Consider the following 25,867-nt stretch of genomic DNA (forward strand, 5'->3'; position numbering starts at 1 on the left):
TTTTTCCTTGTTATAGTGAATAGGAAACCAGCAACTGGAAAAATTGTCATAAAATAGCATAACAAGGGCTGGACAAATTGCTTCCCCTCACTTCACTGTTCTTTGTTTTGATAAATCTATGTCCATTGTTCTGACTGTGGGCAGAATTTCCATATTCCTCCTTTTGGCAAACTTACTTGGTCCCTTCCACTTTCAAAATGTTAACTGGATTCCCTTCTGCATTGGAGATGGTGAGTGCTGTTAACACCACTTGTACCTTCTAAATGAATTACTGGATTTCATTGAACTTAAATTGGAAAAGGAAATGCAAATAAGATCTCTATTTCATCATCTGATATTGAAGCTCGGTCTCCCAACTTGTCAAACTAGGTTGTTTATGTTAATTTATATTTATAAACCTTCTCAGGTCAAACAAATAGAATAATGATGGCAATCATAACTTGGATAACAATATACATTCATAGACCTTATTGTGATGCAGTTGAAAGAGTGGGCTTTAGAGATGGAGAACTGGATTTGAATTCAACTCTGCCACTAACAAGTTGTGTGAATACTAATTTGCTTAATTTCTTCGGGCCTCAATTTCTTTATTTTGTAAAATGGGGTTAGTAATAGAATTTTTATGAGTATTTAAAATGTGAAAGTAGCTCATAATAAAGCTTCAAAACATATTAGTTCTCTTTCCTTCAAAGTCATTCCACAAGCAAAACAAAACAAAACAAAAACAAAACAAAACAAAAAAAACTCATGAACAGGAAATTATTTACCATCCCTACTTTGCTTTTAAGGACAACTGGATCACAAAGGGTAGATCAGTGTCATTTCCAAGATTATGTAGCTAGTCCCAGATAGCCTTAATTTTAGCTTAGAACTTTTTCCTCTGGTGGACTTTATAATATTTCATTTTAATGTTTTGTAATGTTAAGTTGGCTTTAACCATATCCCTGTATCAGCTGTAAAACTGGATTTTGGGAAGTCTTCCTACCTCTACCTATTTTGTATTATCCATGAGCTGGGAAAGAGAGTGGATATGTTGGAAGGAAATGGAACTGAAAGTGAATTTTGTATACATTTAAAAGAAGAAATCTACAAATATTTCTTTGTTGACAGATTGTATATGATAGATGCAGGGGAGAAAGAAGTCAAAGATCATTCTGTGAATCTAAATCCAGGTGACAGAAATAAAGAGTGTCTGAGAGATTGGTTTAGGAGGGAGCTGAAGGCCAGCTGAATGTTCAGGAACCTGATAGGGAGTATCCCAAAGGCATTTAGAGAGAGGTCAGAGGTTGACATAAGGGGATTCTCCAAAAACTAGCAAGAGGTCCTAACTGGAACACATTATGGGGTGGAAAGAGCCACATTTCCATTGAAATGAGTTGGATGAAACTGCTGGAAGTCACAGATTTTGCTTAACCGATTATTATTTTTTAGCCTTTTTACTTTTAATCTATTATTATTTTTAATGGACCTATATTGAGGATAATTCTGAATTGAGTCTGGGTAAATGAACTAAAATGTTCCATTTCTGGTCAAGTATAAGCAGTAAAGCCTGCCCCAAAATGGTAGTTGTTCAAGTAGAGTCTGAGGGTTTTCCTGATAAGTTATTTATTTATTTTATTGTGGTAACATGACAACATAAAATTTCCCATTTTAATTACTTTCAAGCATACAATTCAGTGACATTAATTACATTTACAATTTTGTGCTACCATCAGCATCATCCATTACCAAAACTTTCCAACACCCCCAAACAACTCTGTAACCATTAAGTACCCCATTTTCCCTTCCACCATACCTTGGAATCTATTTTTGTAACTTGTAATCGAACTTTTTGTCTCTAAACATTTCCATATTTAGTTATTTCATATAAGTGACATCAAACAATATCTGTCTGAGTTATTTTACTCAACATGATATTTTCAAGTTTCATCCAAGTTGAAGCATGTATCAAGAACTTCATTCATTTTTATGGCTGAACAATATTCCATGATATGTATATTTCACATTTTACTTATCCATTCATCTGTTGTGTAATGATGTTGCTGTTAACATTGGTGTACAAATATCAGAGTCCTACTTTCAATTTTTTTTTTGGTATATAACTAGAGGTGTGACTGTTGGATCATGTGGTAATTGTATATTTAACTTTCTGAGGAACTTCCAAACTTTTCCACGGTGGCTGTACCATTTTACATTCCCACCAACAATGTATGAGGGTTTCTATTTGTCTGACTCTATCAACACTTATTATTTTCCTTAAAAAAAAAAAAAGATAGCCATTGTAGTGGGTATGATAAGGTATCTCATAGTGGTTTTGATTTACATTTGTTTAATGGCTAATTAATTTACATTAATGTTTAATTAAAGGACTGTTAAATCCTTTGCCCAATTTTTAATTGGATTGTTTGTATTTTTGTTGTTAATATAAGAGTTCTTTATGTATTCTGCATATTAAACTCTAAGATATATGGTTTCCAAATATTTTTTTCCCATTCTATAGGTTGTCTTCTCTCTTTCTTGATCATGTCCTTTGCACAAAAGTTTTTAATTTTGATTAAGTCAAATTTCTTTAGTTTTTCATTTGTTGCTTGTTCTTTTGGTGTAAAGTCTAAGAATCCATTGCCTAATACAAGGTCCTGAAAATATTTCCCTGTTTCCTTCTAAGAGTCTTATTGTTTGAATTCTTTTATTTAGACCATTGATCCATACTGAGTTAATTTTTGCTTACATTTTGAGGTAGGGGTCCATTTTCATTCTTCTGCATGTGGATTCAGTTTTCCCAGCACATTTGTTGAAGAGTCCTGATGTGAGTTTTAAACTGATCTAGAAATGTACATCAGTGCTTTCATTCTTTTTTTTTTTTTTTAGATTTATTTATTTAATTCCCCCCCTCTCCCGGTTGTCTGTTCTCTATGTCTATTTGCTGCGTCTTGTTTCTTTGTCTGCTTCTGTTGTCGTCATCCGCACGGGAAGTGTGGGCGGTGCCATTCCTCGGCAGGCTGGTCTTTCTTTCACACTGGGCGGCTCTCCTTAGGGGCACATTCCTTGCGCGTGGGGCTCCCCTACACGGGGGACACCCCTGCGTGGCAGGGCACTCTTTGCGCGCATCAGCACTGTGCATGGGCCAGCTCCACACGGGTCAAGGAGGCCCGGGGTTTGAACCGCGGACCTCCCATGTGGTAGACGGATGCCCTAACCACTGGGCCAAGACCGTTTCCCAGTGCTTTCATTCTTGTAGGAGATGTGCAACTCCAAAGACTAATTTAAAAAATAAGTATTAAGAATAAAGCACTTATTTTTCAAGTGAGCTCTTAGGCCTATTAAGACTTGGCTGTCAAAAACAAAACTTAGATCTTTATTAGGCTTTAGTAGAAGACCCTTCAGAATTATAAGAAGTCTGGTTGCCAGGCAACAAGGCACATACTGTTTGCTCAAGCTGACAGTAGGAATCTACATAATTTTCATTTGAATTAAAATCATTGTTCATTTCATCATTATCATTCTGGTTTATTGGGAGTTGTTTGATTAGATCTTCTATTGTATGGAGTACAGTCATTGATTAGGTAAACATCTCCTGCTCTGTGCTTACACATAGACATCCTTGCTTTCCTGGAGCTTGCGTTCTCCTGGAGAAGACAGACTATAAACAAGAGTGTCAAGTGTATAGTATGCTATATAGTGATGACTGTTAAGGATAAAAAGAAAGGCAAAATACGAGATAGGGAGTATGCAATTTTAGGATATTTAAAGCAGTTCCTCTCAAATTATTTGTTGTGAAGAGCCAGTTTTTTGTTGTTTTTGTTTCCAACCTATTGTGTACCTTTACTTTTGTAAAATGAAAATATATTATGGTAAAAATGAAATAAAAAATATCAGAGAGAAATAAAATACAAGCCCTGGTTTTTATATTATTATTAGATTGAACAGACATAAATTTATAATACCAGCTTGCTGTGCAAATTTCTAAATACTTCTCTTAATTTCTATGCTTATTTAATGGTGAAGTGATATAATAAATGGATCTTACTTGGAGCTGCCTTGCTTTAGAGGAAAGAGAGTTTCAGTTAGAGGGCAAGGAAGCTAGTTTGGCTGAAACAAAATGAGTAAGGGGCAGTTGTGAAACATAAGAAATTTGCCTTTTTCTCTGATTGAAGATTTTGAGCAGAGTTGTGGCATGGTCTGACCTAAAAGTATCACTCTGGCTTCTCTGTTGAGAATAGACTATGGGAAGGGCAGGACCAGGAAACTAAATTAGAAGGCTGCTGTAATAATCCAAGTGACAGAGACCAGGACCAGGATGGGAACAGTGGCGGTGGTGAGAATGGTTGGATTTTAGATGTATTTGAAAGTTCAGCTGACAAGATGGATTCAGTGTGGAGTGTGAGAGAGAGTGAGAAATCAAGGGTGACATCCCAGTTTTTAGTTTTAAGCAAAGGATGGAGTTGTCATAACTAATACAGGACGACTGAGAGAAGCAGGATGGTGAGGGGCAGAAAAAATCAGGAGTTCAATTATGGACAAGTCAAGTTTGAGACAACCAAGAGATGTTGAGTAGGCAATTGGATATATGAGTCTGGAGCTCTGAGGGAAGTCTAGACTGGAGATAAACTGGTAATCACCAGCCTACGAATGGTATAAATCCATGAGGCTGGATGAGATCCTCAAGGAGGAAGTGAATTTAGAAAAGAACAAGCAGTGGTGTACACTAATAGAGTTCAAGAACAGGAAAACCAGAAAATGATCAGCCGAAGAAGTGGAAAGAAAGCCAGGTGAGTGTGGTGTCCTGGAGGCCTAGTGAATGAATGCAGGAGTGTTTCAGGGAGGAAAAAGGGATCTACTGAATTCAATGAGGCTTAAATGCCAAGTAAGTAAAAACTGAGAATTGACCATTAGACTTAGCAACAAGGCGATTGGTGAACTTGAGAAGAACGTTTCAGTGGAATGGTGGGCTCCAAAGCCTAATTGGAGTGAAATCATAAGCTATTTGAGGTTAGAGGTAAGACAATAAGAATAGAAAATTCCTTCATGGAGTTGAAAAGTAAAGGTAAGAAGAAAAATGGATCAATAGCTAGAAGTGGGGTCCTTCTTTGAAGACGGGAGAAACAATGGAATATGTTGCTTGCTGATGGATATGAACCAGAAGTGAGGGAGAAATTGATGGACAAGAGAAAAGAGAGAGTTGCAGGAGCAATGCCCTTGACTGAGGGGAAATGAGATAGGATTCAGGGGAGGGCTTGGCCTTGGCTAGGAGCACAATTAGTTCATCCATTGAACAGCATGTAGACAGCTAAACAGATATAGATGCAGGTAGATGAATAGGCATAGTGGGAATTTGTAGATGTTCCCATCTGTATGCCTATTATCATTGACATAATATTTGACCTGTGATTTTCTAATAACCTTAAGATGAATCTCTGCCGTTTAAATATAAACCACCTATACCTTTGATGCTAAAACAAATATCTATAGAATGCTCCCTACTCCCAATGTACTTGTGTGTCACTGAATATGGGATGAGTAGGATCTTTTGAACCACCAGGGTCCAAAAACTCCTGAGAGCCATTGCTGTAATTAAGAAATGCTAGACACTTACTTGGATTAGTGAATGACTCCAAAACAAAATGCAGTTTGGATAATTTAGTGAACACTCCTCAAGAGGGGACAGCTACTACATAGTTCCTGCCAACTGATGCTGTGCAGTTACACATTTTGGTTTGTAGTTTGGGTGAGAGATGTGAGTCCCATGATAGATTTTTTTTTTTTAAGATTTATTTATTTTTTATTTATTTCTCTCCCCTTCTATCCCCTGCCCCGCAAGTTGTCTGCTCTCTGTGTCCATTCGCTGTATGTTCTTATGTGACTGCTTCTATCCTTATCAGGGGCACTGGGGATCTGTGTTTCTTTTTGTTGTGTTATCTTGTTGTGTCAGCTCTCCGTGTGGGCGGCGTCATTCTTGGGCAGGCTGCACTTTCTTTCGCGCTGGGCGGCTTTCCTTACGGGGCGCACTACTTGTGTGTGGGGCTCCCCTACACGGGGGACACCCCCTGCGTGGCACGGCACTCCTTGCGCGCATCAGCACTGCACATGGGCCAGCTCCACATGGGTCAAGGAGGCCCGGGGTTTGAACCGTGGACCTCCCATGTGGTAGGCGGATGCCCTATCCATTGGGCCAAGTCCGCTTCCCCCCATGATAGATTTTGAACTCCATCAACCTTTCCTTTTACTCATCACCTATACCTGTATTGATGAGAATTCCAGAAAGGTGCAGTTAAGCTGGCCTGCAATTTACCTCCTCTGGTGCTTGGGCTGCTCAGCATTTATTTAGCAGCATTAGTGTTGTTATATGCAAATTAAATATTAGTGAGGTATTAAATTATGCATTCTTTAACAAACAGAACCTAAATAAGCTTTAGGTTCTGTTTTGGGCTTTAAGCCCAAATTTTCCTTAGAATTTTACTATTAATCCTTGGAGCAACGGCATTGCTGAATCTCTGGCTCCTCCCCAGAGCTATTGAATCAGAATCTGCCTTTTTTTTTTTTTTTAAGGAGGTCCCTGGGGATTGAACCCATGACCTTGTATATGGGAAGCAGGTGCTCAACAATTGAGCTACATCCACTTCCCAATGAGAGTTGGTTTTTTGTTTTTGTTTGTTTATTTTTAGGATATATCAATGGTTTAACCCAGGACCTTGTACGTGGGAAGGAAGCCCTCAGCCCCTTGAGCTATATCTGCTCCCCTGAATCTGCATTTTAACAAGATCCCTAGGTAATTTATATCCTCTTTAAAGTCTAAGAAGTACAGCCTTAGATGAACCTATTTCATTTATGGTAAGATAAACTGTTAAGGACGGTGTTTGAGTTATAGAGAGGCACTCCTAAAATTTTAGGTTAAAGGAAAGAAAATTGTCCTCAAGGGGTTGAATTTAAAATCCACTTAATAGAGTGCAGAGATATGCAGTCACTTTTTGGAAGTGAAAAATTCCCAGGCTAGGCATTGAGTGTAACCCAAATGAATGTATAAACTTATCAAAGGACATTTTAGGCAACAGTGGTGATGGAGGGAGAGCCTTTGCTCTAAGAATAGGTGCCCCTCGGCCTGTCCAGTCTTATCCATTCTTGGGGATGAGGGAGTGTGTATATGTGTGTGTTTTATTTCCCTATATTGGAATATAGGGACTTTGAATAACAATTGCAACCCCCCTTATTCAAATTCCATCTTCACGTTCGTCAAGCTACCTCCTGATTTTAATCTGGCTTCATGTTAGCTTACCCACAGTGAGGCAGCCTAATGTTGAGAACGTAAATAAAAGTTAGGCCTATCACATATTGCCAGCAGCTTCTCCCAGAGCCACATTTGAGGTGTTCATCTGTTAAATCTCAGGACCACTTCTGGTTACTTACTTTGCCTCTCTAACCCAAGGCCCCTTGGACTCCCTAATGTATCCTTTGCATTAGACTAGATTTGCGTTCGTCTACCAGACTTCGGGTTCAGTTTCACCTCATAAGATTGGGTACATAATTTTCCCCAATGTCCTCAGTTGCCCTTTCCCAATTTCCCTCCGCTACTTGGCTAGTCTTTTCATGAAAGGGTTTTATTACTAATCAGTTGCTTTAGGGAAACAGAAGGGGTTAATAGAATAACAAATGTGTGCGGTATAATTAAGTTTCCAGCTGGTACCAGAGTTCTTAACAGTCATTGTTTAGTTCCTGTTTGGTTTCATCAGGAGCCACAAACTCAATGGGGTGAGGTAAGTGAGGAAAAGAGTGAAGAGGCAACTATGCACTGGGAAGGCAGCTGCTTGCCAGCTCCAGCTGGGGTGGCCAGGCCAAAAAGTGAGTCCAGAGTTGCCATAGATTCTAGCTTTTCAAGAGAAGCCAGACATTTGAGTTTATGTGTGAAATCTGATTTTAAAGCAACGACAACTGATACTGAATATTTGAAAACTTTGAACCAGCCTAAAGGAAATACAATTAACTTCTATCCTCAGCTTTCATCTTTTACCTAAATTCTCCTTATTCTGCTCTCACCTTTTGTGATTTATCATTCTCAACCACTTTGTGGTAGGGGAGAGGGCAGAAAGACACCAGGCTTTTATTTTTCAGTGGGAACTTGGGCCCTGAACAGAACATTCTCCTCTGGGTAATTCCTCACAACTGATTTACTTACTCCAATTGACTGATCATTAGTGAGCAGTTACTATGTGCTTGGGCTGTGTAGGAGAGAGGCAGTTCAAGATTTGGAAAAGTTCTGTGTTGCATGTACATATGTGGCCTTTTTCATGCAGTTTTGCTAGTGATCTGGGACATTTTGATTTTCAGCTCTGTTGAGGTGATAAAGTACAATTCACACGAAATGTACAGGTTGATGGATTTTGTTCGTTTTACACTGTTTCTGGTTATATCATCTCAAATAAGATATAAAAAAGTTCTGTTACCCTAAAAAGTTCTGTGTCCTTTGCAGTCAGTACCCTCCTTGCCCAAACTCCTGGCTCCAGGCCACTCTGATCTGCTTTCTCTCACTATGGTTTTGGAATCATATAGTACGTAGTTTTCTGTGCTTGACCTCTTTCATTTAGCATGATGGAACATAAATATGTCATTTGGTACATTATAAATTCTTTGCCTCTACTTCTGAAGTAAATCTCAAATCTGTCCACCTACCACCCTCTACCACTCACCAAGATTGTATCTAGTTATTCTGTGAGCAAAATCAGAATGCTATTTCCTCTGCCTAGAGGAGCCTGTACTAAATCTTGGTGTGTATTTCCATATTTCTCCCCCATTTCTCAGCAAGCTTTGTTCTTTCCCCCATTTCCCAATAAATTCTTTTCACTGGTCTTTAAAAAAAGAAGAATAAGGGAAACTGGATGCTGGCAAGCATAAATGCATCAAGAAGATGCCTCAACCACTAATATAATTGGGAGTGAAGCAAAAGAAAGAACTAAGAATATTTTGGAAAATAGCGGTGCTTGTCTATTACTAAAGTTTATCATCGGAAAACATTTAAATACTACCCAAATGCTCACCAATAGAATGGTCAGTTAATTGTGATCTGTTCACACAACACTCACAAAAGTATGGATGAGTCTCATAATCATAATGTTGAATTAAAGAAGCAGACACAAAAGAGTACATGCCATATGATTCTGTTTACATGAAGCACAGAAACAGGCAAAACTAATATATGCATTAGAAATTAGGATTGCCTCAGAGGGGTTAGAACTGTGACTGGAAGGAAGTAGAGGGGGAAATTCTGGGGGCTGGCCGTGTTCTTTTTTTGATAGGAGTGCTGGTTCATGAGTGTGTTTGGTTTGTGAAATTTCACTGGACTATGTACCTATGGCATAAGAATCTTTCAATATGTATAATCAACTACACACATTAAAAAGTTAAAAGCCCAACTTTTGACATGTATTAATACTCCCAAATTGCTATTATATGCTGAGGAGTGTAAAGCTCATTTTTTCCTTCAGTTTGTACTTAACTCTGGCAGCTTCTGTAAATAGGTCAAGACATTCTGTGAATTCTGTTAATTGTGCTAAGATTTTATTTTGATCATCTTTAAATAAATCATAAGATGTATCTCTTGGCTCAGAGGCCATTCCTGACAGTGGAAATTTTGGCTCTATACTTTTCTATATCTGGAATGACTTTAAAATTATTTTGTAAAGAATTATAAGTGCCTGGTATTTTTATCTTCTCAAGTTGCTGATATTTTCTTACCATACACTCAAAACCCCACAAAAAACCTATTTTCCAAAAAAAAAAATCTTGAGGTAAAATGGGATTAAGGTAAAAGAAGAATACAGTGGATATCTTTTGAATTGTACTTTTAATTCTGCTTTATAGGGATGTTATTTTCCCTACTGTGTCTCTATTCTTATGTTTGTTTAAGTGCATGCAGAATGATCCCCAAACAATCCTCCTGGAAAGGTAAGATATCTTCTGGAAAGTATAGAATGGAAGTCGTAGTACGGCTCATAGTGTACAAAGTGTCTTTGGGACGAATGGTCATAGTGGCTCCTTTATACCATTTAAGGAAAGCCATGAATTCTTGGTTTGTTTTGGGTAGATTCTGCCGTTCCTGTATTGCTACCAGTCTAAAGAGCAATAAGTGGACCTGTCCTTACTGCCGAGCATATCTTCCTTCAGAAGGCGTTCCAGCAACTGATGTAGCCAAAAGAATGAAGTCAGAGTACCAGAACTGCGCTGAGTGCGAATCCCCGGTATGTGGCCCTGCCTGTGTCCACGATTCCCGGCTTAGGCCCCTGAGAAGAATCATTATGTGCCTAATCACTTCACCTAGGCTTTTTCCTATCTTATTCCACCTTTTCTCAAGTGTATTATCTCAGCCTTCAGTTCTTCCTTTCTGCCAATTTCATTTGTACATGCACTAAAACACGCACTCCTATCATCGCCTCATTTCTCAATTGCCTTCAAGGACTGCCTTCATTTCCTCTCTTCCCATTGACTCCTGTAAACCTCTATTCCATGGCCTCCATTCCTGCTACTCTCCTGCAGTCCACTGGAGACGAGCTTTATTTTCTGATCCAGTGGTGTATTTCCTGCTCTGTTATTCTGGACCTTGCACCGTTTAACTCTATAGATCTCCTCCTCCTTGTTGCAGTTTTTCCTTCTTTGATACTGCACTAGCCTGGTCAGATCACATGAGGTCTTGGAGGCTGTGTAAAAGATTCTCGTTGTTATCCTAAACCGTAGCGGGACTGTAAACTTTGGAGGGCAGTAATCTGTTTTATCTTTTTAAAAATCTCACCCTAGCATCTAGTGTGGAGAATACTTTGGAGGGGGCAAAAGTGACTTTGTAAAACCAGTGGGGTGGCTATTACACTAGGTCAGACAAGGAGGCTGGGTTAGGGTGACAACACCAGCTTTGGAATTAGAGGTTGTTTCAAGATACATTTAGGAGGCAAAACTGATAGAATTTGGTAATTGGATGAGAATGAGAACTTTCAATAATGTGTTCCAGGTTTCTGAGAGTGCTAATGTGGGGAGCAGATTTGGAGAAAAATTCTAAAAGTTAAGTTTTAGATATGTTTGAGCTGACCAGGGAGAAGCTTGAAGAGCATTTAGCATACCAGTCTAGAGATCAAATGAGAGATTATGTACTAAGGATCTAATTTCTATAGAGAATCTTTCTTGGTCATTCATCTGAATCATAGTTCTCTTAGCATCCTATGCTTTTCCATCCCTTATCACCACTTGCAATTATGTTTTTGTGGGTTCTTTGCTTTGTGTCAGTTATCCCCACCAGATTTAAGTTCCATGAGGGCAGGGACTGGAACTGTTTTACTGGTAGTTGTGTCTCCAGCACTTTAGAAAATGCCTGACACATAGTAAGTGCTGAGTGTGGTTTTCTTTTTTTGTCTTGATGCCTTTATTGTCTGGGGCGCTGTGGCCTGGGCCTCGGGGGTGCTGGTGGCTGTAGGCAGAGGTTTGACATAGGGACTGTGGAACACAGTGTGGCTGCTGTCATCCCAGGAGTAGGGCCAGGTGCTACAGAGGTGGTGGTTGGGGATAAACTCAGGGCGCTCCTGGGGGCCTGCATGGAGCCAGGATTGAAGGTACAAACGATCATGCTCAGGAACTCCAGCACAAAGGTCAGGAGGTGCCAGGTGCCAGCTCCTACCCCTCGGTGGACTCCTGGGCTGTATTTGCCTGGTCAATGATTAATCAAATTTTTGTTTACTTCTTTATAAAATGAGGAAAATGTTCATGTCACAGGGTAGTTGTGTATGATAAAATATATAGGATCTGGATTTTTACAAATAAAGATAGTTATTATAATGGGAAAAATATATAGGGCTTTTAGCACATAGTAATACTCAAAATTAGTAGCTTTTAAAAATTTTTTTAAAGGATTTATTTATTCCCTCCCCCCACCCGCTACCTGTTGTTTGTTCTCTGTGTCCATTCACTGTGTGTTCTTCTGCGTTTGCTTATCTTCTCTTTAGGTGGCTCCAGGAACCTATACTGGGACCTTCGGTAGTGGGAGATAGGTGCTCAATCTTTTGCACCACCTCAGCTCTCTGGTCTGCTGTTTCTCTTATTGTCTCTCCTCTGTGTCTCTTTTTGTTGCATCATCTTGCTGTACCAGCTCTCCATGTGAGCCAGCTTTCCACGTGGGCCAGCTCTCCACATGGGCCAGCATTCCCTCTGGGCCAGCTCACTGCATGTGACAGCTTGCCTTCACCAGGAGACCCTGGGAATTGAACCCTGGACCTTCCAAATGGTAATGGGAGCCCAATCACTTGAGCCATATTGGTTTCCCTTAAATTCTTAATAATAGGTTAGAATTCATCATTATATGAAATTCAATGTGTCTAAAACGAAACTCACCATATTGTTCTGTAAGCCAGTTTTTGTGTTTTTTTTTTAAAGATTTATTTATTTATTTATTTATTTCTCTCCCCTCCCCCTCCACCCTGGTTGTCTGCTCTCTGTGTCTATTTCCTGCATTTTCTTTGTCCGCTTCTGTTGAAATCCGCGGCATGGGAATCTGTGTTTCTTTTGGTTGTGTCATCCTGTGTGTCAGCTCTCTGTGTGTGCGGCACCATTCCTGGGCAGGCTGCACTTTCTTTCGTGTTGGGCGGCTCTCCTTACGGGGCACACTCCTGGAGCGTGGAGCTCCCCTACACGGGGGACACCCCCTGCGTGGCAGGGCACTCCTTGCGCGCATCAGCACTGCGCATGGGCCAGCTCCACATGGGTCAAGGAGGCCCCAGGGTTTGAACCGCGGACCTCCCATGTGGTAGACGGACGCCCTAACCACTGGGCAAAGTCCACTGCCTGTAAGGCGGTTTTATCCCACCTTTGTTGCCTTTGTCAGACACAAGAATATTCTTTCAAAATCTCTCAATTATGCTGGATGGAAATCTTTCTTTTTTCACCTCTCCCCCCATATCTGATTTTTTTTTTTTAAGATTTATTTATTTATTTCCCTCCTTCCTGCCCCCATTGTCTGCTCTGTGTCCATTTGCTGTGTGTTCTTCTGTATCCGCTTGCATTCTTGTCAGTGGCACCGGGAATCTATGTCGCTTTTTGTTGTGTCATCTTGCTGCGTCAGTTCTCTGTGTGTGTAGCTCCACTCCTGGGCAGGCTGCACTTTTTTTGCATGGGGTGGCTCTCCTTGTGGGGCACACTCCTTGCACGTGGGGCTCCCCTATGCAGGGAACACCCTTGCATGGCATGGCACGGCACTCCTTGAGCACATCAGCACTGTGCATGGGCCAGCTCCACATAGGTCAAGTAGGCCCGGGGTTTGAACCACAGACCTCCCATGTGGTAGGCGGATGCTCTATGAGTTGAGCCAAATCCACTTCCCCCATATCTGATTAGTCACAAGGACTCTGACTCTCTGACTTTTCCTTTTTTTTTTTAATGGTACTGGGACCAGCCCAGGACCTTGTATGTGGGAAGCCAGACCTCTTCCTTTATGTTTTTCTTTTTCCAGGAATGCTTGTCTATTCCTTCTATAGCTTATTTTAGGACCTGTCTATTTCTTAGGGCCCAGAGCATTTCATGAGGCCTGCCCTCAGTATTCCAGTACCCTATATTAAACAATTCCTATCAACCTGTCCACGCATCTTTTATTAGCACCTTTAGAGCAGGCACAATGGCTTATGTTTCTTCTGCCATCTCGTACATCGCATATAATTTTGTGTATAGAGTAGTCTATTAATTTGATAAGTCATTTGTCAGTATGTAGTCCCCAAACTAATTGATGTGAGGAGCGTCTTTCTTTGTTTATCAAGGAGTACAAAGAAGAAAGAAACTTTGAGTATAAGTAGAGATGAGAGAGCATGAACATGCAAAATCGAATGTTTCAGTATATAAATACACTTTTTAAAATAGCAACCTAAATCGATCCTAGTTTTTACATGTTTTAGATGGGTATTTGTAAAACAAGGATTTGTTTTTACTTTTCAACTTGTTTTTATTTTTGTCTTTTGTTAAAGAATTATAACTGTTTCCTTGTCATGGTGGATTTCATGTTTGAGGTTTAATTTCCGTAGCTTGGGCAAAATGAAGCAAAGTGGGTTTGCTGCCATACCACAGCTGTACAAAGCTTCCTTAGTATAAGATCTTATCAGAGTTTCTAATGAAACATTTAGTATAATATGTGTTATGTTAGCAACAGATCCCTCATGGTTAGGATCTCTGAATGTATATCTGGAGGAACAAGACCTCTTTTATTCTGCCCTGATAAAAGTGGACTGCAAGAGGTCTCTTTTTATGCCCTTAATGGAACCATTAAGTATACTATGTGTTGTGAATTCATGTAATACTACTGGGCATATTATGAAACCGTGGTATTTATATCTTTCCCTAAGGCACAGGGTTCTTTTAACTATGGATATTTCTAAAATTCATCTATTTTTTTTTCTTTTTATCTCACTGTTTTCCTTTCCTTCTGTCTTTTTCCTTTTTACTTCTTTCTTCCCCCTTGCTCTCTCTTTCCTCTTTCTCATTTGCTTTCTTCCCTCACATCTTTAGGTAATGCCATTCAAAAAAATGTCCATTTGAGTTCATATATGTCCTTCCACTGTAAAATAAATATATATGCTTTTTAGAAGAACAAAGTTCAAGAATTCAACATTGGGTCTTCTCTCTAAGTATTGGGGAAATTTTAAGAGTCTTATCCTTAATAATGCCTTAACTTTGTGATACTTTTGTCATGAATGCATCCTTTTAATCAACTGACAGACCCCACAATGACCTTATTTAAAATGGTAAAATCTGAATCACATAAGACTTCATTGAACCCCTTTTTAACAGTGGGTTTATTCTGAATTTGCTTTTATATAGGTTTGCCTCAGTGAAATGAGGGCACACATAAGGACTTGTCAGAAGTACATAGATAAATATGGACCACTACAAGAACTTGGGGACACAGCAACAAGGTTTGTTTCAATCCACTATAGTATAATGCTAAATTTGATATCTCTCTAGAGAATTTAATGGGCTGTAAAGTTTAACGCTATTATGAAAATATATATGTGGTTATGTTTAGGCTCTTCACCATAATTACCTGTTATTGGTAATTATTTATTAATAGTAATCATTGTCAAAGAATTTTGCTATCTGTACTTTTAAAACTTTGCTTGGGGGGAAATAACCACATACTAGAGAGATTGGGGCAACTTCCTCAGACAAGTTTGCATTAAGGAAAATCCAAAGATAGAATGCAGAACTGTTAAATTTCTACTAGACTCTTTCTGGCTAATGGATTCCTGAAGTAGATCAGGTAAGAGGTTATTCATCCTTATTCTTCCATCACCGCCCATATATATAAGTTAGTGTGTGTGTGTATAAAACATATATATATTTTATATATACACAAATAAGTATTTTCATATATGTATTTTTAAGCAACTATTTAACATCTTATTTTTGCAGTTTTTATGCTAAGCTTAAAGAACATTTGCAGATAGTTTGTTTTGAGTGCATGTGAAGAATGGGGCAAATGATTTGAGCTTTTAAGACATGGAAAGGCTACCCCAAGGTGGAAGTGGCTATAGGGAATGAGCAGAGGCTCCACCTGGGGATTCCCGATGTGTTTGTGATATAGATTCCCTCATGAAACTACCTGGGAATGAGACTGCAGATATAGTGCTGAAGAAGCTGGATAAGCAGTACCAGAAGTATAAGTTTATGGAACTCAATCTTGCTGAAAAGGAAAGGAGGCTGAAAGGTCAGATTTCCAAAATTAAGCAGACTCTAGAAATTCTGAAATATATACAGAAGGAAAAAGAATCTACCAATTCATTGGAGACCAGATTCTTACTGGCAGATAACTTATACTCCAAAGTTTTGTTTCCTTCTACTGATAAAGTGTATTTGTGGTTTGGGACTAATGTCATGCCTGGGTATGATACTGATGAAGTACAGGCATTGTTGGGAAAGAAGTTATCAGCTGCCACAAAGAATCTTGATTCTCTTGAGGAAGATTGTGACTTTCTTTGAGATCAATTTACTGCCACTGGTCAAGATGGCCAGGGTATATAACTGGGGTGTAAAACAAAGAAACAAAGATGATTCTACCAAGAACAAAGCATAATGTTGGCAATTAAAAACATGGGTCAGTTTTCCAAACATGTCATTTTAAGTAAGCCAAAATTTATACTTATTGGTTGATGTAACTGATTTTTTAACAGTGAAAATATAATTTTATTTATTTTTAGGAACAAAATTAGTTGAAATTATTTTATGAAATAAGCTGGTTAAAATTTTTGTCCATGTTTCCCAACAAATTAAATGCTGCTTTTATCATAATAAAACTCTTAGCTGAAATGGCTGAAAACTGTGAGGTATGTTATTGAAGCTGAATGCTGGGCACTTTAGCAGTTTACTTTTTTGTTGTTGGCTGATGGTGTTCTCACTTGATGTGGCTAAATCTGTTTAGAGGAGAAAAGACAATTTAAATACTTGCATTCTTTTTAGTACATGTGGAATTTTATGATCATCTGTTGCAGTGAATTTGTCTTATAGAAATGGGGTTTCATGAATTACTGGTTAACCAATAACTATGTACTGTAATATTCTGGATTTTTCAGGAAGTGGTAATTTGCCAAAACAGTAAGAGGACTATTGAGACTATACTTTTTCTTATCCCAAATAAGTGCAGTGTCCTTGCAAAGCCAATATAAGGGAGATCTCAACCAGTGTGAAATAACTCAAAACTCTTGATGAAGGTGATTTGTATTTCTTAACAGTTCTTCAAAGCAGATTAATAGGAATATTAAGATAAATGTAAATCTTCAATGTAAAGGAATTGTGAGTTTTTAAATTCATGATAAAACCTTATAGGACTAGTAAGAAATCCCATTGGCAGTGGCTAGTACTGGGTCATACAGATGCTGGTAAAAACACAAAAGTTTTATTTCATCTCAATGTAGTAAAAAATGTACATGTTTTATACTTGTATTTCATGATATTAAAGCAATGAAGTTTAAAAAACAACAACAATATGGAGAGTCATGGGACCCAACTAGTCCAACTTACATCATAGGAATAGAAACAATGTTGACAAACACAATATTTTGTTTTCTGGGTCCTACTCTTTTCATCTGAAGTCAGCCACCTATGAAGAAGTATATACAGCTTCTCTAGGCTGCTCTATTATTCTCTCTTTATTTTTTATTGTGGATATGTGTATATATATATAACATGAAGTTTGCTATTTTAGCCATTTTTTAATGTTCTGTTAACTGTCATTAACTACTTTTACAATGTTGTACTACCATCACCACCTTCCATTACTAGAACTTTTTCATTATTCCGAACAGAAACTCTCTCTTTACCCTTTAAGTAATATCTCCCCATTCCCCCTCTCTCCAGCCCCTGGTCACCTCTCATCAGCTTTTTGTCTCTCTGAATGTGCTTATACTAGAGATAGTTCATATAAGTAGAATTATACAATATTTCAGTATATATTTCTATTAAAGGGGATTGAGGAAGGCATCCTGAATCTTATGCATTTTTGGTGGTTAATATGTGCAGCTTAGAGAACATTGATGGTAGTTAGCATGTGAAAAGGAGGCTGTTGATCATTAACAGCTTTTTTTTTTCTTTAATGAAATAAAAAGAAACAAATGTGGGTCATCACTACTGATGGGAATGGTGATTTAGCTGTGTCAGAGTAATTAGAAAGTTTGGATTCTGCTGCTAATAAAAGAATGATTTTGTCTTCTGGATAGAATGATTTTGTCTTCTGGATAGCTTTGAGATCAGTAAATCTGTTTATGAACTCAGCTACTAAATAGTGGTATTCAGCATTAATGGGAATTCTTTCTCTTTCCTGAAGAAAAATGTTTTAATTCTGTATTTTAAGGAAATATGCTCAAAATATGTTTTAAATTTTGTAACCAAAAAGTATATAAATGATGGTCCCATTCCTTTTGTTTTACAATATTTTAACATCTGTGGTATTTTTAAAGATAGATTGGGGTTGTAGACTTGCAGAGGTTGCTTTGAGGCTTAACCTGTTATTATAGGATTCGTTTTAGACCATATTATGAATTTTAAAAGAGTATGTTAGCTATGAGCAGAGTACGGATTCTGTTAAGATGGTCACAAGGAACAGTAGGAAGGAAGGATAACAAGTACATTGAGAAAGAGTGACAATGTTAAGTGTGTGGGTTTGATTGCTCTTATGCAGGGAGCTTGTCAAGAGTACAAGTCTTGGGGAATAGGCATCTATAGCCATCTATAATGGAGAGTTAGCAGAAAAAGTCTGAGCCTCCATATTGTCCCTAAAAATTTAAGGTCATACTCGCCAATGGAAATGTAATGCAGATCTCATATGTAATCTAAAATTTTCTAGTGGCCACGTTAAACAAGTAGAACAGGTGAAATTAATTTTTAATATATATTTTTTAAACCTAATATAACCAAATAGAAATATAAAAAGTACTGCAATATTTTATACTCTTTTCATCTTAAGCCTTTGAAGTGATGTGTGCATTTTTTACTTCAAGCACGTTTCACATTTTAAAAAATATTTTATTTGTGTTGAAGAAGTTGTAAGTTTATGGAAGAATCACGCAGAAATACAGAGGTCCCATAAACTCCCCTTACACACTCAGTCTTCCCTATTATTAACACTTTGCATTAGTGAAGCGTGTCTCAATTTCCACTGGCCACATTGCAAGTGCTCAGAAGACATATATGGTTAGTAGCTAGTGTATTGGATAGCACAGTTGTAAGGGATAAGTGCTTCGAAGTGAACATAAGGATTTAACAAGGTAGTGACAGGTCGATTGTGCACCTGAAGCTAATCATTTTTTCATTTGTCACTGGATACTAATACTGTGAGTCTAAACCTTCAGTTATATGTGCTAGTGGAGGCAAAGAACAAATAGCACATAATTCAGATGTTGTCTGAATTAGAAAAAGGAAGAGGAAAAAGGTAACCCAGGGACAGGGGGTGGTGTGATTTTCAGTTTCTCAGTTAATAGGTGCTCAGATTGTGCTTCTCTTCCAAAGAGAATTAAGTGCTTCAAGTGTACTTGAATTGTGTTTTGGCTCTGTCCCAAGGATATACAAGTTTTATTTCTCAAGAGAAAAAAATGTAGGCACCCAAACCATTATCAGGAGAGTGAAAATAGTATTGGATCAAAGGAAGAACTAGGTCTAAATATATATATACATTTTTATATATACATATATTAACCTATATTCTGTTTTTATGTCTAGTTAAAAAATGTCTAGTTAAAAAATGATCTATATATCAAACATTTTAGTACTGTTTTTATTCTATGCTATGTTCAGGTGTGTGTGTCCATTTTGTCAGAGGGAATTAGATGAAGACAGCTTGCTGGATCATTGTATTACTCATCACCGATCAGAAAGGAGACCTGTGGTAAGGACTTTTGTTACTATATATTTTAGTTGTGTCTGAATTCAGGATGTAATAGAAAACCCATTTATTAGGCTTGTATTTATAGATATATAAAGGATAATAATTTATGTTAAGGATATGGTAATTTCATGACTTAATATGTGAAAGTGTTGGGTTGAAACTGATAAGAATTACTAATGTTCAATTAAACAACATTATGTCTTGCAGGTAATCATGAGCATAATCAAATAAGATCCAAAATGCACAGTTATACCTCTAATATACTAACTCTGGTCACATCCTAAGTTAAATGTTTTTTTTAATAATGCAAATAATGTTATGACAGTACTTTGGCTATGTAAAGTAGAAAGCCATTCATCATCATTAATTAATCTATTATTTCATAATCTGAATCTTTATCCATATGCTTGCATATTAAAAATATACAGGCAGGGGAGTGGATGTAGCTCGGTGGTTGAGTGCCTGCTTCTCATGTACAAGGTCCTGGGTTCAATCCCCGGTACCTCCTAAAAAAAACTATATACATATAAACACACACGCATGCAGGCGTACCTTGGAGATATTACAGGTTTGGTTCCAGACCACTGGCAATAAAATGAATATTGCAATAAAGCAGGTCACTCAAATTTTTTGGTTTCCCATTGCATATAAAAGTTTACACTATACTGTAGTCTATTAAGTGTGCAATAACATTATCCCCGAAAAAAAAACAATGTACATACCTTAATTTAAAAGTACTTTATAGAGTGGCAACCATCATCCTGATGTTTTTGAGGGTGGAGGGCCTTGCCGCTATGTTGGTGGTTGCTGACTTATCAGGGTGGTGGTTGCTGAAGGTTGGGTGGCTTGGCCATTTCTTAAAATACAACAACAATAAAGTTTGCTGCATTGATTGACTCTTCCTTTTATTAAAGAGTTCTCTGTTGCATGCGATGCTGTCCGATAACATTTTACCATAGTTGAACTTCCTTCAAAATTGGAATCAATCTTCTCAAACCCTGTTGCTGCTTTATTAACTAAGTTGATGTAATATTCTAAATCCTTTGGCATTTCAGCAATGTTCACAGCTTCTTGATTAGGGATAGATTTCATCTCTAGGAACCACTTTGCTCATCCATAAGAAGCAACTCTTCATCCTTTAAAGTTTTATTTTGAGATTGCAGCAATGCAGTCACATCTTCAGGCTCAACTCCTAATTCCAGTTCTCTTGCTATTTCCAACACATCTGCAGTTACTTCCTCTAATGAAGTCTTCAACTCCTCCAAGTCATCTCTGAGGGTTAGAATCAACTTCTTTCAAACTCTTCTTAATTTTGATATTTTGCTTGCTGTCTTCTTGTTGCTTTTGCTCTATTTCTGCTTATTCTCTGCTCGTTGTCTGTCTTCTTTAGGAGGCATCGGGAACTGGACCTGGGACCTCCATGAATCACAGATGTTCTTAATGGCATCTAGAATGTTAATCCTTTCCAGAAGGTTTTAAGTTGACTTTGCTCAGATCCTTCAGAGGAATCACTATCCATGGCAGCCATTGCCTTTTGAAATGTATTTCTTAAATAATGAGATCTGAAAGTCAAAATCCATCCTGGACTGCAGAATGGATGTTGTGTTAGCAGGCATGAAAACAACATTCATCTCATTGTACATCTCCATCAGAGCTCTTGGGTGACCAGGTGCATTGTCAATGAACAGTAATATTTTTTAAAAAATTTATTTATTTCTCTCCCCTTCCCCCCCAGTTGGACGTTCTTTGTGTCCATTCGCCGTGTGTTCTTTTTGGTCCGCTTCTGTTGTCGTCAGCGGCACGGAAATCTGTGTCTCTTCCAGTTGCGTCATCTTGTTGTGTCAGCTCTCTGTGTGTGCGGCGCCATTCCTGGGCAGGCTGCACTTTTCTTTCGCACTGGGTGGCTCTCCTTACAGGGAGCACTCCTTGCGCATGGGGGTCCCCTACGCGGGGACACCCCTTCGTGGCATGGCACTCCTTGCACGCATCAGCACTGCGCATGGGCCAGCTGCACCTGGGTCAAGGAGGCCTGGGGTTTGAACCGCAGACCTCCCATGTGGTAGACAGATGCCATAAACACTGGGCCAAGTCCGCTTCCCATGAACAGTAATATTTTGAAAGAAATCTTTTTTTCTGAGCAGTAGGTCTTACCAGGGCCTTAAAATATTCAGTAAACGATGTTGTAAAGTCCAGGGGTTCTTAACCCTTTTTGTTCCACTTACTCCTTTGCTAGTCAGGTGAAAACCACGGGCCCCGTACAAAGTCCACACCATACATTGTATTATTTAATAAATATATCATACACCAACACGTTCCCATGGGAATAATGTTGTTGTTGTTTTTTTTTTAATTTAAATTCAAGCTCACGGACGCATTAGCCCCTAACAAGGTAGTAAGCCTGACCTTTGAAACTTTGAGGCCAGGCATTGACTTCTCTCTAGCAATGAAAGTTGTTGATGGCCTCTTACAATAGAAGGCTGTTCATCAACATTGAAAATCTGTTGTTTAGTGTAGCTATCTTCATCAGTTATCTTAGTTAGATCTTCTGGATAATTTGCTGCAGCTTCTACATCAGTACTTGCTGCTTTACCTTGCACTTTTTTTTTACCTTGCACTTTTGTTATAGAAATGGCTTCTTAAACCTCATGGACCGACATCTGCAAGCATGAAACTTTTCTTCTGTAGCTTTTCCTTTTTCTTTTTTTTAAAGATTTATTTATTTATTTATTCCCCCCCCCCTTGTCTGTTTTCTGCGTCTTATTTCTTTGTCCGCTTCTGTTGTCTGTTGTCGTCAGCTGCTCGGGAAGTGTGGGCGGCGCCATTCCTGGGCAGGCTGCACTTTCTTTTGCGCTGGGCGGTTCTCCTTACCGAATGCACTCCTTGTGCGTAGGGCTCCCCTATGCGGGGACACCCCTGCGTGGCAAGGCACTCCTTGCGCGCATCAGCACTGCGCATGGGCCAGCTCCACACGGGTCAAGGAGGCCTGGGGTTTGAACCGCCGACCTCCCATGTGGTAGACGGACGCCCTAACCACTGGGCCAAGTCTGTTTCCCCTTACTGGTGATTTAAGTGCATGAAATATCTGTTTCCATTCTGTAGCTTTTCTACCTCACTCAGCTTTCATAGAATTGAAGAGAATTAGGGTCTTGCTCTGGATTAGGCTTTGGTTTAAGCCCAATTGCTTGAGCCACATCTGCTTCCCTGGAGTAGCATTTCAATCCATTAACATTCAGTGTTATTACTGTAAAGGCATTACTTACTTCATCCATTTTGGCCTTTGGCTCTCTGTTGTCATATTGTTCTGTTGTCTGTCTTATCCTTTAGTTTACCCTTCATTTCCAAACTCTTCTCCAAATCTCTCACCATTGTTTTTTATTTTCAGGCTGCAATGCCCCCTTTAGTGTCTCTTGCAAATCTGGTCTTTTGCTAACATATTCTATCAGTTTTTGTTAGTCTGTTGTATTAGTCAGCCAAAGGGGTGCTGATGCAAAATACCAGAAATTGGTTGGTTTTTATAAAGGGTATTTATTTGGAGAAGGAGCTTTTAGATACCAGGCCATAAAGCGTAAGTTACTTCCCTCACTAAAGTCTATTTTCACATGTTGGAGCAAAATGACTGCCGACGTCTGTGAGGGTTCAGGCTTCCTGGGTTCTTCCCTTCCAGGGTCTTGCTTCTCTCTGGGTTCAAGGTTCCTTTCTTCCTGGGGCTTGCTTCTCTTTCCTCTGTGTGCTTACTTCCTGGGGCACCAGATTAAGATTTCAGTATCAAACTCCAACATCAAAACTCCAACATTAAGAACTTTCACAACAAAAGCGCCAACTCTGTCCTTTGCCATGCCTTTTATGCCCTGCCCTAATGACGTGGTCAAATCAAAGCCCTAATCATAACTCAATCCCTCCCAGTTATAGACCAGATTACAAACATAATCCATATCTATTTTTGGAATTCATAACTATATCAAACTGCTACATCTGTGAAGACTTTGAACTCACCCTCATTTTTGAAGGACAGCTATGCCAGATGTAGAATTCTTGGCTGGCAGTTTTTCTCTTTCAGTACCTTAAATAATCATACTACTTTCTTCTCTCCTCCATGGTTTCTGATGAGAGTCTGCACATAATCTTATTGAGTTTCCCTTGTATGTGATGCTTTGCTTTTCTCTTGCTGCATTCAGAATCCTCTCTTTATCTCTGATATTTTTCATTCTAAATAGTAGGTGTCTCGGGATAGATCTATTCAGATTTATTCTGTTTGGGGTGAGTTGTTTTGGGTATTGATATTTATGCCCTTCATAAGGGTTGGGAAGCTTTTTGTTATTATTTCTTCAATTTCTGCCCCTTTTCCATTCTCTTCTCCTTCTGGGACACCAATAACGCGAATGTTTGTGTGTTTCACATTGTCATTCAGTTCCCTGAGACTCTGTTCCATTTTTTCCATTCTGTTCTCTTTCTGTTCTCCTGTCTTTCTATTTCAGATGTTTTGCCTTCAAAGTCACTAATTCTGTCTTCAGGGAATTTAAATCTGCTCTTATGTGGCTCTAATGTATTTTTAATCTTATCCATCGTGTCTTTCATTCCCATAAGGTCTGCTACTTTCCTTTGCAGGCTTTCCAATTGTTCTTTATGCTCTCCCAGTGTCTTCTTAATATCATTTCCTTCTTTAGTCATATTTTCTATAAATTCTTTGAAGTGATTTGGGAGAGTTGAGTGATTATCACTGGTTGTCTTAAATCCTGTATCTCTTCAGGATATTTGGTTTGTTCTTTTGACTAGGCCATCCATCTCTTCCTGTTTCCTAGTATAGCTTGTAATTTTTGCTGATGTCTAGGGATCTGAATATATTGGTGAATTTACTCTGATGACCAATTTCTCTCTCACCTATTTTTTTTTTCCCACAGCTTTTCCTTCATATTTGGTTCAACTTATTCTCAGTCTTTAAAATTGCCCAGCTTAAGTTTTCAAAATCCAACCAGGGACTCACTAGTGGAGCACAGATTTTCTCCCAGGAGTTAGAAACAGAGTGTGAACAGTTTTGTTCATTCAGTTTCCAGATCGGCCAGTGGATAGCAATAGTTAGCACACCTTTTCAGGGAGGTGTTTCAGTCTCAGCTTTCCTGTGTTCCTGTGTTAACTCTACAGAGTGTAGGTTCAAAGTGGGCTCTGCTAGCTGAATTCACTGAAGACAAGCACCCCGACCTCCCCTCCCTTTTCCCTTAAAACAGCTGACAGGAAGAAAGATGTCTGTTCCTCTCAGTTGGTTCAGTGAGCCAGGGGTTCCCAGCTTAATATCTTGGGGATGGTGGAGGAGAGCCCTTCCTGGCTGCCTTGGGGGCTTGGTAACTCACATTTGTCCTTTCAGCTTCTTTGTCTTTCTGTCCCTCACCCTTCTGTGAGTTGTATAGCACTGTCCTGGTCTGCTGACCTCCAAAGCAGGTCCCTTGGACAGCTTTTGCCTCTTTCTCCATTGTTTTTGTGAGAACATTCAACTCTGCCTGTTAGTTCATTGCCATCTTCCCACAGTCCTCTCTGAATAATATTTTTAAAACCAGGTTAAAATGTAGTAAATATAGTATATATTAAAAGGAAAGGGGGAATGATGTAGCTCAAGTGGTCAAGCACCTGCTTCCCATGTACTAGATCCCAAGTTCAAGCCCTTGTACCTCTTAAAAAAAATAAGGAAGAGCCATTAAGGAAATGCAAATTAAAACCACAGTGTGATACCACTTCACTCCTATCAGAATGCCCTCTCCCCCACATTTATTGATAGTACCAAATGCTGGCAAGGATGCAGAAAATATGGATCATTCACACATTGCAGATAGAAGGTAAAATGGTACAGCCACACCAGAAAACTACTTGGTAGTTTCTTACAAAGTTAAACATTCATCATAAGACTCAACATATATGTATGAAAACTTACAGTTATACAGACATCTATGCAGATGTTCATAGTAGCCTTATTTGTAATTACCAAACACTGGAAACGAACCAAATGTCTTTCAAAGAGTAAATGGATAAACAAACTGGTGCATCTGTAGCATAGAATACCGCTCAGCAATAAAAAGGAACAGACTATTGATGTATGCAAAAACTTGGATGGCTATCATGTCATTATGCTGAGTGAAAAAAGGCAATCTCAAAAGGTTAAATACTGTATAATTCCGTTTATATAACATTCTCAAAGTGATGAAATTACAGAGATGGAGAGCAGATTTTTGGGTAGCAGTTACCAGAGAGGGAGGAGAAAGTGTATGACTAAAATGGGATAGCATGAGGGAGTTCCTTTGTAGTGAAAGAACAGTTCTGAATCTTGATTGTGGTGGTGGTTATATGAATCCATACATATGATAAAATTTCATAGAACTATACCTACCAAAAACATAGACACATGCAAAAACAAGTAAAATCCAAATAAGGTCTGTAATCTGGTGTATTAGGGTTCTTTAGGGAAATAGAACTGACAGGATATATATAATCTAAGTATTT

At 38.7% G+C, this 25,867-nt stretch overlaps 1 protein-coding gene and 1 pseudogene across 3 annotated transcripts in view; both read left to right on the forward strand.

Moving 5' to 3' along the window:
- RNF125 (ring finger protein 125) overlaps positions 1–25,867 on the forward strand; it is a 42,080-nt gene that overhangs the window by 2,255 nt on the left and 13,958 nt on the right. For all 3 annotated transcript variants that reach the window (XR_011645962.1, XM_004479009.3, XM_004479010.5), the window contains exons 2-4: positions 10,073–10,226; positions 14,827–14,921; positions 19,291–19,381. Coding sequence is in view for 2 of the 3 variants with exons in the window: in XM_004479009.3 (XP_004479066.1) it covers positions 10,073–10,226; positions 14,827–14,921; positions 19,291–19,381 (340 nt within the window). In the remaining variant the exon portion in view is untranslated. The remainder of the gene's footprint in view (positions 1–10,072; positions 10,227–14,826; positions 14,922–19,290; positions 19,382–25,867) is intronic.
- Positions 14,979–16,078, forward strand: LOC139436679 (prefoldin subunit 3-like; annotated as a pseudogene).

Source organism: Dasypus novemcinctus, chromosome 16 (genome assembly GCF_030445035.2).
Source record: "Dasypus novemcinctus isolate mDasNov1 chromosome 16, mDasNov1.1.hap2, whole genome shotgun sequence".
Taxonomy (NCBI): domain Eukaryota; kingdom Metazoa; phylum Chordata; class Mammalia; order Cingulata; family Dasypodidae; genus Dasypus; species Dasypus novemcinctus.